The 15,920-nt window shown below is 39.3% G+C and overlaps 1 protein-coding gene across 1 annotated transcript in view; it reads right to left on the bottom strand.

Annotated features, from left to right (window-relative positions):
- Positions 1-7,962: 7,962 nt before the first annotated feature.
- Positions 7,963-15,920, bottom strand: part of Sec23a (SEC23 homolog A, COPII coat complex component) — a 62,166-nt gene continuing 54,208 nt past the window's right edge. The window contains exon 20 of the mRNA XM_055595419.1: positions 7,963-9,318. Coding sequence (XP_055451394.1) covers positions 9,229-9,318 — 90 coding nt within the window. The 3' untranslated portion in view covers positions 7,963-9,228. The remainder of the gene's footprint in view (positions 9,319-15,920) is intronic.

Here is a 15,920-nt window from a genome sequence, read left to right as displayed (position 1 = left end):
AGACACAGAGGAAATTCAAACAATCATTAGGTCATACTACAAAAGCCTATATGCCACAAAATTTGAAAATCTAAATGAAATGGACAATTTTCTTGATAGATTCCATCTTCCAACATTAAGTCAAGATCAGGTAGAAAGACTGAACAGCCCTATATCCCCCAAGAAAATTGAAGCAGTCATTCACAGTCTCCCCTCCAAAAAAAGCCCTGGGCCAGATGGTTTCAGCGCGGAAGGTACCAGACCTTCAAAGAAGTGCTCACACCAATTCTCCTCAAACTATTCCACAAAATAGAAACAGAAGGTACATTAGCAAACTCATTCTATGAAGCAACAGTCACCCTGATACCTAAACCACACAAAGACCCAACAAAAAAAGAGAACTTCAGACCTATCTCTCTTATGAACATTGACACAAAAATACTCAATAAAATACTTGCAAACCAAATCCAAGAACATATCAAAGATATCATCCACCACGACCAAGTAGGCTTCAAACAAGGCATGTAAGGGTGGTTCAACATACGGAAATCCATCAATGTAATCCACCACATAAACAAACTGAAAGAGAAAAACCACATGATCATCTCCTTAGATGCTGAAAAAGCATTTGACAAAGTCCAACACCCATTCATCTTTAAAGTCTTAGAGAGATCAGGGATACAAGGCACATATCTAAACATAGTAAAGGCAATATACAGCAAGCCTATAGCCAACATCAAACTCAATGGAGAGAAACTTAAATCAATCCCACTGAAATCAGGGACAAGACAAGGCTGTCCACTCTCTCCCTACCTCTTCAACATAGTACTTGAAGTCTTAGCCAGAGCAATAAGACAACTAAAGGAGATCAAGGGGATACAAATCGGAAAGGAAAAGGTCAAAGTGTCACTATTCGCAGATGATATGATAGTATATATGAGCGACCCCAAAAATTCAACGAGAGAACTCCTCCAGCTGATAAACACCTTCAGCAAAGTGGCAGGATACAAAATCAACTCAAAAAAATCAGAAGCCCTCCTGTATACCAAAGACAAAAGGACCGAGAAAGAAATTAGGGAAACAACACCCTTCACAATAGCCACTAATAACATAAAATACCTTGGGGTGACTCTAACCAAGCAAGTGAAAGACCTGTTTGAGAAAAACTTCAAGTCTCTGAAGAAAGAAATTGAAGAAGATCTCAGAAGATGGAAAGATCTCCCGTGCTCATGGATTGGTAGGATTAACATTGTGAAAATGGCCATCCTGCCAAAAGCAATCTACAGATTCAATGCAATTCCCATCAAAATACCAACTCAATTCTTTATAGACCTTGAAAAAAAGATTCTCAGCTTCATATGGAGAAACAAAAAACCCAGAATCTCCAAAACAATCCTGTACAACAACAGATCATCTGGAGGTATCTCCATCCCCGATCTCAAGTTGTACTACAAAGCAATAGTAATAAAAACTGCATGGTATTGGCATAAAAACAGAAAGGAGGATCAATGGAACCACATAGAAGATCCAGAAATAAACCCACACACCTATGAATACTCGATTTTTGACAAAGACCAAAACCATTCAATGGAAAAAAGACAGCATCTTCAACAAATGGTGCTGATCCAACTGGATGTCCACATGCAGAAAAATGAAAATAGATCTATATTTATCACCCTGCACAAAACTAAAGTCCAAGTGGATCAAAGACCTCAACATAAAACCAGATACTCTAAATCTGTTAGAAGAAAAAGTGGGGAACAGCCTAGAACTCATTGGCACAGGAGACAACTTCCTGAACAGAACACCAACAGCACAGGCTCTAAGAGCAACAATCAATAAATGGGACCTCATGAAACTGAAAAGCTTCTGTAAAGCAAAGGACACTGTCATCAAAACAAAACGACTGCCTACAGATTGGGAAAGAATCTTCACTAACCCTTTATCTGACAGAGGACTAATATCGAGTATATACAAAGAACTAAAGAAGCTGAAAAACAGCAAACCAAGTAATCCAATTTAAAAATGGGGAACAAAGCTAAACAGAGAATTCTCGACAGAGGAATATCGAATGGCAGAGAAACACTTAAAGAAATGCTCATCCTCATTAGCCATCAGGGAAATGCAAATCAAAACGACCCTGAGATATCACCTTACACCCATCAGAATGGCCAAGATGAAAAACTCAAGGGACAACACATGCTGGAGAGGTTGTGGAGAAAGAGGAACCCTCCTCCACTGCTGGTGGGAATGTAAACTGGTACAACCACTTTGGAAATCTATCTGGCGCTTTCTAAGACAATTAGGAATAGTGCTTCCTCAAGACCCAGCTATACCACTGCTAGGTATATACCCAAAGTTTGCTCAAGTACACAAAAGGGATATTTGCTCAACCATGTTTATAGCAGCTTTATTTGTAATAGCCAGAACCTGGAAACAACCCAGATGTCCATCAACGGAGGAATGGGTACAGAAATTGTGGTATTTTTACAGAATGGAATACTACTCAGCAATCAAAAGGAGGAAATCATGAAATTTGCAGGCAAATGGTGGGATCTAGAAAAGATCATCCTGAGTGAAATATCCCAGAAGGAGAAAGACAAACACGGTATATACTCACTTATATAGACCTATAAGATGTGATAAACATAATGAAATCTATACACCTAAAAAAGATAATCAAAAGAGCGGACATGGGGTAAGACTATCAATCCTAGTTTTGAAAGACAGATGGGATACGCATTGAACATTGACAGGAGTCTACTGAGCGCATTGGAAAGACTCTAATTAGCAGTGTTTCCAAAGCAAAGACTCATGACCAAACCTTTGGCAGAGTACTGGGAATCATAAGAAAGAAGGGGAGTTAGTCCGATGAGGAAAGGATAGGAGCTCCACAAGGACCAAACATATCTGGGCACAGGGTCTTTTCTTAGACTGACATGCAACCAAGGACCATGTATGAATGTAACCTAGAACCTCTGCTCAGATGTAGCCTGTGGTAGCTCAGTAACCAATTGGTTTCCCATAGTGAGGGGAACAAGGACTATTTCTAACAGGAACTCAATGACTGGCTCTTTGGCCTCCCCACTCCCCAAGGGAGGAGCAGTCCTGTTAGGCCACAGAGGAGAGCTTTGCAGCCAGTCCTAAAGATACCTGATAAAACAGGATCAGATGAATGGGGAGGAGGCTCCCCCTATCAGTGGACTTGGCAAGGCGCATGGTGGAGATGAGGGAGGGAGGGAGGGACTGGGAGGGAATGAGGGATCGGGACATGGCTGGGGTACAGAGTTAATAAAATGTAACTGATAAGAAAAAAATAAAATCCAAAAAAAAAAAAAATAAAAAGAAGTGGGAAATAGTAAGAGCTGGAGAGGACAGGGTCTCCACAAGGAGAGCAACAGAACAAGAAAATTTGAACACAGGGAACTTCCCAGAGACTCATACTCCAACCAAGGACTATCCATGGAGATAACCTAGAACCCTGACAATGCAGTCACTTCTGATGAGAACTGATAGACTAAGATCAGAAATAAGGAGAGGAGGACCTCCCCTATCAGTGGACTTGGGGAGGGGCATGCATGCAGAAACGGGGGGAGAGTGGGACAGGGAGGGGAGGGGGAGGGGCTTATGGGTGGATACAAAAAGAATAAAGTGTAATTAATAAAAGTTAAAAAAAGTATTAAAAAAAAGCAACAAATCAACATGGACTGCCTCTGACATAAATTGATTGGCCTGCTCTTTGATCGGCTCCCCCTCAGAGGGGGTGCAGCCTTACCAGGCCACAAAGGAAGACAATACACCTACTCCTGATGAGATCTGATAGACTAGGATCAGATAAAAGGGGATGAGGACCTCTCCATCAGTGGACTTAGGTAGGGGCATGGGTGGAGAAGAAGGAGGAAGCATGGGGTTGGGAGGGGAAGAGGAATAGAACTACAGGTGGGATACAAAGGGTGTAAACTGTAATTAATAAAAATAAAATAATAGAAAAAGGAACAAATCAAAAGTGGAGGAGGGAGCTAAACAGGGAATTCTCTGTAGGGGAATATCGAATGGCAGAGAAACACTTAAAGAAATGTTCAACACAACAATCAATGAGACCTCATGAAACTGAAAAGCTTATGTAAAGCAAAAGACACTGTCATTAGAACAAAATGACAGCCTACAAATTGGGAAAGGATCTTCACCAACCCAACATCTGACAGAGGGCTGATATCTGAAATATATAAAGAACTAAAGAAGTTAAAAGGCAATAATCCAAGTAACCCAATTAAAAACTGGGGTATGGAGCTAAACACAGAATTCTCTGTAGAAGAATATAGAATGGCAGAGAAACACATAAGGAGATGTTCAACATCCCTAGCCTTCAGAAAGATGCAAATCAAAACGACCCTGAGATTTCACCTTACACCCATCAGAATGGCTAAGATCAAGATCTCAAGAGATAACACATGCTAGAGAAGCTGTGGAGAAAGGGGAACCCTCCTCCATTGCTGGTGGGAATGTCAACTGGTACAACCACTATGAAAAATCAATCTGGTGCTTTCTCAGACAATTAGGAATAGTGCTACCTCAAGATCCAGTATACCACTCCTAGGCATATATCCAAAAGATGTTCAAGTACACAACAAGGACATTTGCTCAACCATGTTTGTAGCAGCCTTATTCGTAATAGCCAGAACCTGAAAACAACCCAGATGTCTATCAACGGAGGAATGCATACAGAAATTGTGGTACTTTTACACAATGGAATACTACCCAGCAATTAAAAACAAGGAAATCATGAATTTTGAAGGCAAATGGTGGGATCTAGAAAAAATCATCCTGAGTGAGGTATCCCAAAAGCAGAATGGTATATCCTCATTTATATAGACCTATTTATATAGACCTATAAGATAGGATACACATACTAAAATATGTACACCCAAAGAAGATAAACAAGAAAGAGGTCCAGGGGTAAGATGATCAGTCCTCATCTAGAAAGACAAAGGGGATGGACATTGGAAATAGGAGAAAACAAGTAACAGGACAATAGCCTACCACAGAAGGCACCTGAAAGACTCTACCTAGCAGTGTATCAAAGCAGATGCTGAAACCCATAACCAAACCTTCGACAGAGTGTAGGGAATCATATGAAGAAAGGAGGAATTAGTATATCCTAGAGGGGACAGGGAGCCCCACAAGGTCCAAATATATCTGAGCACAGGGGTCTTCCATGAGACTGTTTATCCAACCAAGGACCATGCATGGCTATAACCCTGCTCAGACATAGCCTATGGTAGCTCAATATCCAAGTGGGTTCCCTAGTAAGGGGGACAGGAATTGTTTCTGACATGAACTCATGAGCTTCCCCTACCCCCTGAGGGAGGAGCAGCCTTGCTAGGCCACAGATAAGGACACTGCAACCATCCTGAAGATACCTGATAAGCTAGCTTCTTTCTCATTGCTGTGACTTAAGGTCAGGAGGACTCCTTTTGGCTCATGGAAGCAGTCAGAGTGGGGAAGGCATTGTGGGAGGGGAGCTCAGCTTTGGCTGCAGGATAGGAAGCTGCTTGTTCACATCTGTAGATCAGAGAACAGAGGAAGGGAAAAGCCAATGTTTCTCTTTTCCCACTTTCAGGTAGACCTAGTCAATCCTCTCTGGAAACACCCTTTGGATGTACCCCCAGGAGTCTTCTGTCAGATTCTAAATTTAGCCAAACTGGCAGTAAAGATTAACCATGATGATACTAAAATTATTACTAGTTGTTAGACAGGATGATAAAAATTTGAAGACAAGGAGTAAGAATGAGTTGAATTTTAAAAGTTAGATGGTTAAAAGAACAGCAAAAGATAACGAATTAAGCAAACTGTTCTAGCCATGATCGTCAGTATGGACTGTCTTTAATCTGTTATTTGCTACCTCTAAGTGTCATGGCCAAGGCAGAAAGATATGAAGTGTTTGGAACTTAACAAATAAAAGACAACATCTTGTCAACATCTGTTGTGGTTGTACTAATGATATGAAGTAACAAAGTATTATATAGGCTGAAGCAATCATTATCCAACTGGTAATTTATGATATGAGGGAAAAATAGTAAAATCAAAGAAAGCATGGCAAGTCATAATATAAAAAGAAAACATGAATGAATGATACAGACACAACCAAATACAAGAACACACATGCATCCTGCAGACAAGGAGGATAAAAATTTTTAAATTTCCAAAAATCGGAAGAACAAATAGAAATAAAATGTAATGACATGTATGACAATCCCACAATAAAATAATTACTTTGTATAATGACTTAATACAAGCTCCTGTGTGTATGCACACACACACACACAATGAAGTACTGTTGAACCATAAGAATTTTGAAATCTTGATATTTGCGGCAAAAATGTGTAGAAATGGAGGTCATTCTGTTATATAAATCAAACATAGAAAAATATATGCTCTCATATGTGAAAACTTTTAAAGCTATGCATGTGGTAGAGCATGCCTTTAATCCCAGCATTCAGAGGACTGCGGATCCCAAGTCTCTGAGTTCAAGGCCACCCTGGTCTACAGAGCAAGTTCCAGGACAGCCAGGGCTGTCTCAAAAAACAAAACAAACAAAAAATGTAAAGTTAATCTCAAAATAGAAGAGAACAATGACTATGGGAGGTTGGTTGTTGCAGGTACCAAAATACAGATGCAAGTTCTAGATTATAGAGCAACTATGACTTAAAATAATCATCCATGAATTCTGTGATAACTAGATAATAGGAGTTAATATGGAAATGAAAAATGCTGATAACCCTGACCAATGCATGTTACATGCATGTACTGAATCACACTGTGTATCTGTATAAAACTCTATTAAAAGGAAAATATTTTATATATACATATATGTATATATATTTGGTTTTGTTACTACACAGATCCCAAATACCGTAGCAAAGGTTAACTCTTAGATCAAATTATACACTCAACTCCACACTAGTTTTTCAACTGTGTCTTTTGCACCATTTCCTAGGGTAAGGCCTGGGGTATGTTGTGCATTACATATGGTGACTAAGCTGAAAGGTTTGGACCTTGTTGTAAGGGCAAAGGGAAATGACATGGTCCAGTTTGTGTTTCAGAAGCAGCATTTTTGGCTATCAAGATGTCTCGGTGAATAAAAGCACTCGATGCAAAGGCCACAAGCTGTGTTCAACCCCTACACCCCAGGTAAAAAGCTGGATGCAGAAGCACACATCTGCAATCACAGCACTCCTATGGAGAGATGCAAGGTGAGAGATGGGAGAATCACCTGGAAGCTCAAAGGCCAGCTACCCTGAAGGAGCAACCTGGCAGAAACGAGAGAGACTGCCTCAAGGTACAAGGTGACTTTCAAACTGACTTTCAAAGTCATCCTCAGAGCCCTTCAGGTGCGTCACAGCACTCATGCAGCAGAATTCACAAATGCATATCACACACACTTGCTTTTTACTAGAGTGCATAATAGTCACTGGAGACTAGGAAGAAAGGATAGAGAGGATGGTACCAAAGAGAGCTGACCAAAGTTCCAGTGTTCTTCGCACAGTTGAGTGATGACAGTTTATAACAATTTATTGCATATTTGTACAGGAATTAGGAGAGAAAAGTCTGAAGGTTTCCAACACAAAGAAATTTTTAGAAGAAATGAAAATGATAATTAAAATAATCTGATCATTATTATATATAGGTATTGAATTATCACATTGTACTCATAAGTTTGTACAATTGTGTATCACTCAATCAAAAAATTTGGGTCCAGCATAGTGGTGCATGCCTTTAATCCCAGCATTAGGGAGGCAGAGGCAGATGTATCTCTGTGGGTTTGAAGCCAGCTTGGTCTACATAATAAGTTCCAGGACAACCAGAGTTAAATAGTGAAACTCTGACTCAAATAAATAAATGAATGAATGAATGAGTGAATGAATGAGTGAATGGATTAATAAGTGCTATAATTTTACATTAAGCTTCCCAGGCTTTACTACATTTTAAAATAACTAAGAAAGAGAGAAAGGTTTATTTTATTGGCATTTTGGCCTAGCACTGTTCAATTCAAATAAAACAGAACAAAGCAATTTATTTAAACAGTTGAGTACAACAATTAGAAGCTTCTGCTTTGCCATTGTCTGATTGCGTTCATGCAAGTACAATCAGTCACCACTGTCCTTAGCAACTATCAGAGCACCACCTTGAATTCGCAGTACTTGATACATAAATTTCATTGTCAAACTTATCTGCTTTATCAATGTAAACATTTGCTACAAGTAAACTTTAAAAGGTAAAAGTGAATTATACTAATCAGTAAATCAAACAGAACTATGTCCACGTGACATAATTAAACATATAATACTGTCTCAGTAAGAACCACAAATTAATAAATTTCACAAGGAAACAGAAACAAAAACGAAGTGAAAAGTCCTAAAATAGTGTTAAAATACTGAAGAATGAAAATTTATCTAAAGAGGGGAGCAATAAAATATAACAAAAACAAAATATGGTTAATAGTTATAACAGTCTTTTACTGCAAAGAATTCCTTTAATTACTGTGACATGTTTTATTTTTCTAGCTTCCTTTAAAAAATTATTCTAGTTTGTAACATGAGTTGGGTACTCTGCAAGAATTTCACATTTAATGTCAGCTGTGGGGTTGTTACCTTACTCAAAACTTTTAGCTCTAAATAATTTTTACAGATAACCAAAAACATTAAATTACCTTCATAAAAATTACTACTATAAAGTCAAATAATTCCTTAATAAATCATAAAAATAAATCCACTTTAACAAAGTACAGAACAGGGTATACATGTGTGCTGAAAAACACAGAAAAATTACTTAACAAAAAAGCAAAAGTGTTCATATATATCACTATTGATTTGTTCCTTTCTGGCTCCTATTAAATACTCCCTAAAAGGTCAGTGAGAATACCCAGTGCCACTTTGGATCTGTCTGCAGCATACAAATAAGTGGGATCTGCTATACAAAACAAACCATTCTAACTCTTTTGACATAATTAAATCATAAAGACTTCAAATTTATAAAACCGGTTATAATACTGTACCAAGCAAAACTTGTTCTCATTGCTCTCAATTTCAGCTTAACCTACAATCATCAACATTTTTCCATATGTCACCTCAAACCATACTGACACAAAACAGGTTTAGAGAGAGATCTATGCTGTTTCCACAGATAAATGAAAAAAACAAAAGAAACTGAAGTAGTAATCCTTCTTGAATGTCTAGCACATCTGGTATGTCAAGCAGCACTTGACACAGCAAGTTTCTTCAAATGATCCATGAACACTTGTAAACTAACGTCATCTGTGAGAATAGGTGCTCCGGACTCCTGAAGGAAGAGAAAGATTCATGATTAGAACCACAGGTGGTAGTAAAAATGCACATGCAAGTCTCTAAAACAGACAAGGAAATCATTTTAAACAGAGTAATGGCCACTGAAAGGACCCTAGTTCCTGAGAGGAAAACTCATCTAAATCCCTAGGATTTCCTAAGTAACAGAACTGTCTTTGCTCTGTAGGGGCTCCTCCCAAAGCATTAAGTTTCTGTTAGTAAATGAACTATCTGAGATTGGGGCTAGTTCTCAGGAAGGCCAAGAGTGTAACAGAGTGGAGGATTAGGGTTTTAAAATGGCCTGACCTGGTGTCATCACTGCTGGTGGGAACTTTAAATACTGTGGACATCATTACAGATGATCTTTAAAAACACTGCTAATATTTTCATTTATGTGTGAACCAATGAAAATGTTAGAAATTCATCCAAGCAACAAAGTAGAGCCAGAGCTGCCATATGACCAAGCTGTCCCACTTCTGAGCATTTACCTAAAGGATCTAAGTCCTGCCAGGGATGCATGCACATTCACATTTATTGCTGAACTATTCACAATAGCTAGACTACAAAACTAGCCAAGATTTCTATGAACAGATATAGAAAATATGGCACACATGCACAGTGGAATATTACTCAGATACAAAGAAATCTTGACATTCATAGAAAAATTGAACTTGAAATCACTACTAAGAAATGTAAGCCAAACTCAAAAAAAACAAACACATTTTCTCTCATATGCAGAACCTAGACTTGAGAGTGTATGGGTACGTATTTCCATTTTCAATGAGATGTATGTATGTCTTCACTGGTTCACACATACATGAAAACATATGAGTTAGGACTAGGAAGGAGACTGTGAGAAAGGAAGAGGAGGTACTGCAATGGGATACATTTGACATAAAAGCAGAGGGGGTACTGGAGCTCCCATGTATTCAAATGTTAACTGCTTGCTGCCCAAGCAAATCCTCACGTATCCAAAATGATGTGGTGTAAACTTTGCCTCCCAAATTGTCCCTGATTGGCAAATAAAGAGCCTACATCTGGGCAGGACAGTAGAGAGGAAGACAGGTTGATGGGCTTTTGGGGAGTCACAGAAGGACCAGGAGGAGAGGTAGGAGGAAGGAAGAAGGAGCAGGTCACTATGGGTTAGTGTGAACCCATGGTTCCTCAGAGCCAGGAGGACCATGCTCTGCGGATTGGCATGATGGAGAGAAGCAACCCAAATGGGGCATGTGCAAGTATTCATGGGAATTCTGGGTGGGATGTGTGGCTGGGAAATAACAAGGCAGTTTAGGGGCTTAAGCTTAGGGGGTTAAGATCTGCCCAGCTACAGTGCTTTAGGGTTATTAAAAACCTAAAAGAGGGCCAAGTGGTGGTGTGGTGGTGCACAACTTTAATGCCAGCCCTTGGGAGGCAGAGGCAAGTGGATCTCTGTGAGTTCGAGGCCAACCTGGTCTAAAGAGCGAGTTCCAGGACAGCTAATGTTATACAGAGAAACCCTGTCCTGAACCCACCCACCCCCAAAATATCTAACAGGTGTCTATTTCTATAATAGCAGGTTAAATAATAACCTCTATAATAGTAATCATATGACTCAATATAAATATTAATAATCCTTTTCTACAAGGGACTTAGGGAAAGAAAGGAGAATGAAAACATGGGAGAATGAAAAATGCATAGAAAAGGAGAAAAGCTAAACACAGAATAAAGTATAATGAAGGATGGAGGACAGCACCAACTGTTCAGGCAGCTTGGTACTTTTGCAGAGGACCCAACTTAGAGACCAAGAAAGGACCTTTATCAGGTGGTACCCAACTGACTGTAACTTCAGCCCCAGTGACTCTGTCACTATCTTCTGGCCTTCACAAGCACTGCACAGATACATACAGACACACACCTGTACACATAATTAAAAACAAAATCCTGCCAGGTGTAGTGGCACACATCTTTAATTCCAGTACTCCAGAGGCAAAGGCAGGCCAATCTCTGTGAGTTCGAGGTCAACCTGATCTACATAGAGTTCTAAGACAGGCTAGGTTACACGGAGACCCTGTCTCAAAAAAAAAAAAAAAAAAATAGTATATAAAAAAGTAAATTTAAAAAAGTACATGGCAAATATGAAGGCACCATAAAGAATTTTATCACTGTGTATGCTGACCTAAAAAATCAATAATTAAAAAGAAAATAGCTAGAGTTTGCAAAGATGGCTCAGCAGTGATGGGCACTTGTTGCTGTAGCAGAAGATCCAGGTTTGCTTTCCAGCACCCACATGGCAATGGACAATCACACATAACTCCAGTTCCAGGGGATCCAAGACTGTCTTCTGCCCTTGTTGGCCTTCTGGTACATATAAACTCACTCAAACACACACACATGAAGAAAAGAAAAAGGAAGAAGAAAGAAGAGGAAGAAGAGGAAGAGGAAGAAGAAGGAAGAAAAAAAGAATCTCTCTCTTGTTAAGATGCTTCATCTTCAGACCCCCTACTCCTTTAACAGAAACACTAGCCAGAAGGAAGCAAATTCTTTTCTTTTCTTCCTCCCTTTCCTTATTTTTTTCTTTCCTTTCCTTACTTTCCCTTCCTTTATTCTTCCTCTCTCTCTCTCTCTCTCTCTCTCTCTCTCTCTCTCCCCCTTTCTCCCTCCCTCCCTCTCTCCATATAGGGCAGGCTGATCTCAAACTCACATATTTTCCTACCTCTGCCTCTTGAGTTTTTTAGTCCTGGACTAAAGGTATGCATACAATGCCCAGCTTATAATATTATTCTAAAATAGCATATGCTTATTAAATTTTCTAGTCATTTTACTTGATTTTTGTGGGTTTTAAGTAATTAACAGGAGTGAAGGAAATTGGCAAAGAAACTTTGCTGTAGCAAGAAAAAGTATTTCCTAGAAGTTTATCTATCCAAATTTTCAATTTTCTTCTGATACACAAATTCCACTCATTAACAAGTTTTAAAACAGGGAAATTTTAGAAATCAGCAGATTAGTGGCAAATGTGGAAAGAAAATGCACAACTCTGAGGGTCTACTCTGGCATGCCACAGACATCCAAAACATATTACAAATAAAACAAAAATCATGGAACTAACATGTTAATGCCTAAGGACTTGAAAGAATTGGCAAATAAAAACAAAAGTACCGAGATTGAAGGAATTGAGTCAGGATGCCTGGCTTCCAACTGTGTCTCTCTTGCTTACTGTTCATGTGGCTCTCAGAGAACACCAAGACTGTGTGTTTCTGCACCTGCACAGTATGCACAGTAGCAAGACCTCCCTATGCCCACCAGTGCTGTAAAAGTGACATAAGTAGCATAAAGCAGACAGAATATCAGGCACACTTATGTACATTTCAGTATTACATAACTGGGAAATCATTACTGTGTAACACTCACTTTTCTCAGGAGAGCACAGATGTCACCAACATCAACTTAGTATCTCTTACTTATATTCTTCCTGTAGCTACATCTTTTTCCTCTATTTTATTTAGTTTCTACCTCAACACACCCAATCCCAGATCTATATCTCCTATGTTGTCTAATCTACATATATTAGAGAGATATTATTTCAAATGTATAAAATACTAATGCTCAACTCAATTCTATCAAATTTTTCTTTATTTTCAATTTTTAAAGCTATATTTTTTGTTTATTATTTATTTTTATTAGTTTATTTGCTTTGTATCACAGCTGTAGCCCCCTCCCTCATCCCTTCTCACTTCCCACCCTCCCTTCCTCATCTCCTCCCATGCCCCTCTCCAAGTCCACCAATACAGGAGGTCCTCCTCCCCTTCCCTATGACCCTAGCCTATCAGGTCTCATCAGGACTGGCTGCAATGTCTTCCTCTGTGGCCTGGTAAGGTTGCTCCCCACTCAGGGGGAGGTGATCAAAGAGCCAGCCACTGAGTTCATGTCAGAGACAGTCCCTATTCCCATTATAGGGAACCCACTTAGAGACTGAGCTGCCATGGGCTACATCTAAGCAGGGGTTCTAGGTTCTCTCCATGTATGGGCCCTGGCTAGAGTAGTCTCAGAAAAGACCCCTGTGCACAGATTTTTTTGGTTCTGTTGCTCTCCTTGTGGAGCTCCTGTCCCCTCCAGGTTTTTCTATCTCCCCCTTTTTTCATAAGATTCCCTGGACTCTGCCCAAAGTTTGGTTGTAAGTTTCAGTATCTGTTTTGATACACTGCCGGGTAGAGTCTTTCAGAGGCCCTCTATGGTAGGCTCCTGACCTGTTCCCTGTTTTCTCCCTCATCTGATGTCTGTCCCATTTGCCTTTCTGAGTGAGGATTGATCATCTTATCCTGGATCCTCTTCCTTGCTTAGCTTCTTTAGGTGTACAGATTTTAGTATGTTTATTCTATATTGTATGTCTAATATCCACTTATGAGTGAGTATATACCCTGTGTGTCTTTCTGCTTCTGGGATACCTCACTCAGGATGTTCTTTTCTAGATCCCACCATTTGCCTGCAAATTTCATGATTTCCTTGTTTTTAATGGAATACTGAGTAGTATTCCATTGTGTAAATGTACCACAATTTCTGTAACCATTCTTCAATTGAGGGACATCTGAGTTGTTTCCAGATTCTGGCTATTATGAATAAAGCTTCTACAAACATGGTTGAACAAATGTCCTTGTTGTATACTTGAGTATATTTTGGATATATGCCTAGGAGTGGTATAGCTGGATCTTGAGGAAGCGCTATTCCTAATTGTCTGAGAAAGCGCCAGATTGATTTCCAAAGTAGTTGTACAAGTTTACATTCTGATCTCTATTTTTCAAGTGAGCCTTGTATCTGTTTAAAATATACCAAAAGATAAATGTGAATACCAACCCAGCTTCAAACCTTTTGGTCTATAATGGTATCCTGCCTGAAAGATATGCTAGGGCAATGGTGGCACAAAACTTTTGGTAGTAACCAACCAATATCTCATTTGACTTGATGAGTTGGAAGCCATACCCAACACCATTTTGTTGAGCCAGAGCCTGAGACTAGAAATCTCAAAGACCTAGGGTAAAAGCAAATACTACTGTTCTGAAAGCAACAAACCACAGCAATAAAATGACTCATAATGGCATTCTGCTATATTCACAGATCATTGCCTTGCTCACTCATCATCACAGAAGCTTTCTCCTGAAGTATATGGGAACAAATACAGAAGTCCACAGCCATACATTCTGGTGACAGTGATAGGAGTCCTAAACCTTATACATGTCTCCATCAAATCCCTGCCCTCAGAGCTCAGAGAACCCCAAGGAAGAGGAGGCAGAAAGAGTATATGAGAACAGAGGGGATGGAGAATACCGAGAAAACAAACCCTCTAAATTAATGGCTCTCAACCTTCCTAATGCTGCAACCCTTTAATTCAGTTCCTCATGTTGTAGTAACTCCCAACCATTAAATTATTTTCATTGCTACCTCTTAACTGTGATTTTGCTACTGTTATGAATTATAATTTAAATATTTTTTGGAGATAGGCCCTTCCCAAAGGGGTCAAGAAAGACCTGCAAGTTAAAAACAGCTTCTCCAAATCAATATGATCAAAGCTCATATATGAAAACACAGAAAATGAGGCAGCATTCACAAGCCTGTACAGATCTGTACCAGGTCCTCTACATATATACTATTTCTGGCTTCCAGTTTAGTCTTTTTATGGGACTCCTGAGTGTGTGAACCAGTGGGTCTCTATTTCTTAGCCTTTTTCTCGGGCTCTTTTCCTACTATTTCTTTGTTTGTTTGTTTTATCCAATAATAATGTGTTAGCTTTTGTTATATCATATCATGTCATATTCCCTTAGAAGCCTGTTGTAGGACATTTGATCAGACTGTGAATTCCAAGATTTTTACTGGAAAAACCTGTTGCTCATTGTGGTGTGGCCCAGCTCTTGCATACATCTTTAACCCAAGAGCCTTCTGTAAACAAGAGCTAAATAAAGTTAACCCTAGGTCAAGAGGCTAAGCAAGCAAGCAGGTGACAGAAAGCAAACATGGGGAAAAAAACATAAAAAGTGAGAGAAGGTCTGGAGGACGAACAGAGAGACATAAGTAGAAAGAAAGAACATTCAGTTTAACAGGGTATTTAAGGCAGTAGAGGAAAGGGGGCTTTTTCCTTCTGGGTCATTGGTGGAGTTCAAAGGTCAACTGGGTGCTTTCTCTGACTTCCTGAGTGAGCAGGTTTTCACCCTAGCATCTGGGTCCTGAGTCTTTATTGGTAAAATTGAGCATTTGGGATTTTGTTTAAGAACAACAGTAGCCTGTTTGTTTTCTTCTGAGGGAAAGAAAAGGAATGAATCTAGATGGGAGGGGAAGTGGAGGAGTAGAGAGACAGAAAACCACAATCAGGATATACTGTGTAAGGAAAAAAAAATGTATTTTCAATAAAGGAAACAAAAAATAAAATATACCCATGGACTCAGCAGATAAAGGGGCTTGCTATGCAAGCCTGAAGACCTGAGTTCAATCCCTTGCACATACATAAAGGTGGAAATAGAGAGCTACCTTCAGCATTGTCCTCTGACCTCTACCATGTGTACTGTGGCATGTGTGTACATGCATATAGATAGATAGATAGATAGATAGATAGATAGATAGATAGATAGATAGATA

Source organism: Psammomys obesus, unplaced genomic scaffold (assembly GCF_907164565.1).
Source record: "Psammomys obesus unplaced genomic scaffold, mPsaObe1.curated_primary_1811, whole genome shotgun sequence".
In the NCBI taxonomy this organism is placed as follows: domain Eukaryota; kingdom Metazoa; phylum Chordata; class Mammalia; order Rodentia; family Muridae; genus Psammomys; species Psammomys obesus.
Note: the sequence above shows the minus strand (reverse complement) of the source record. Positions and strands in the feature narration are given on the sequence as shown.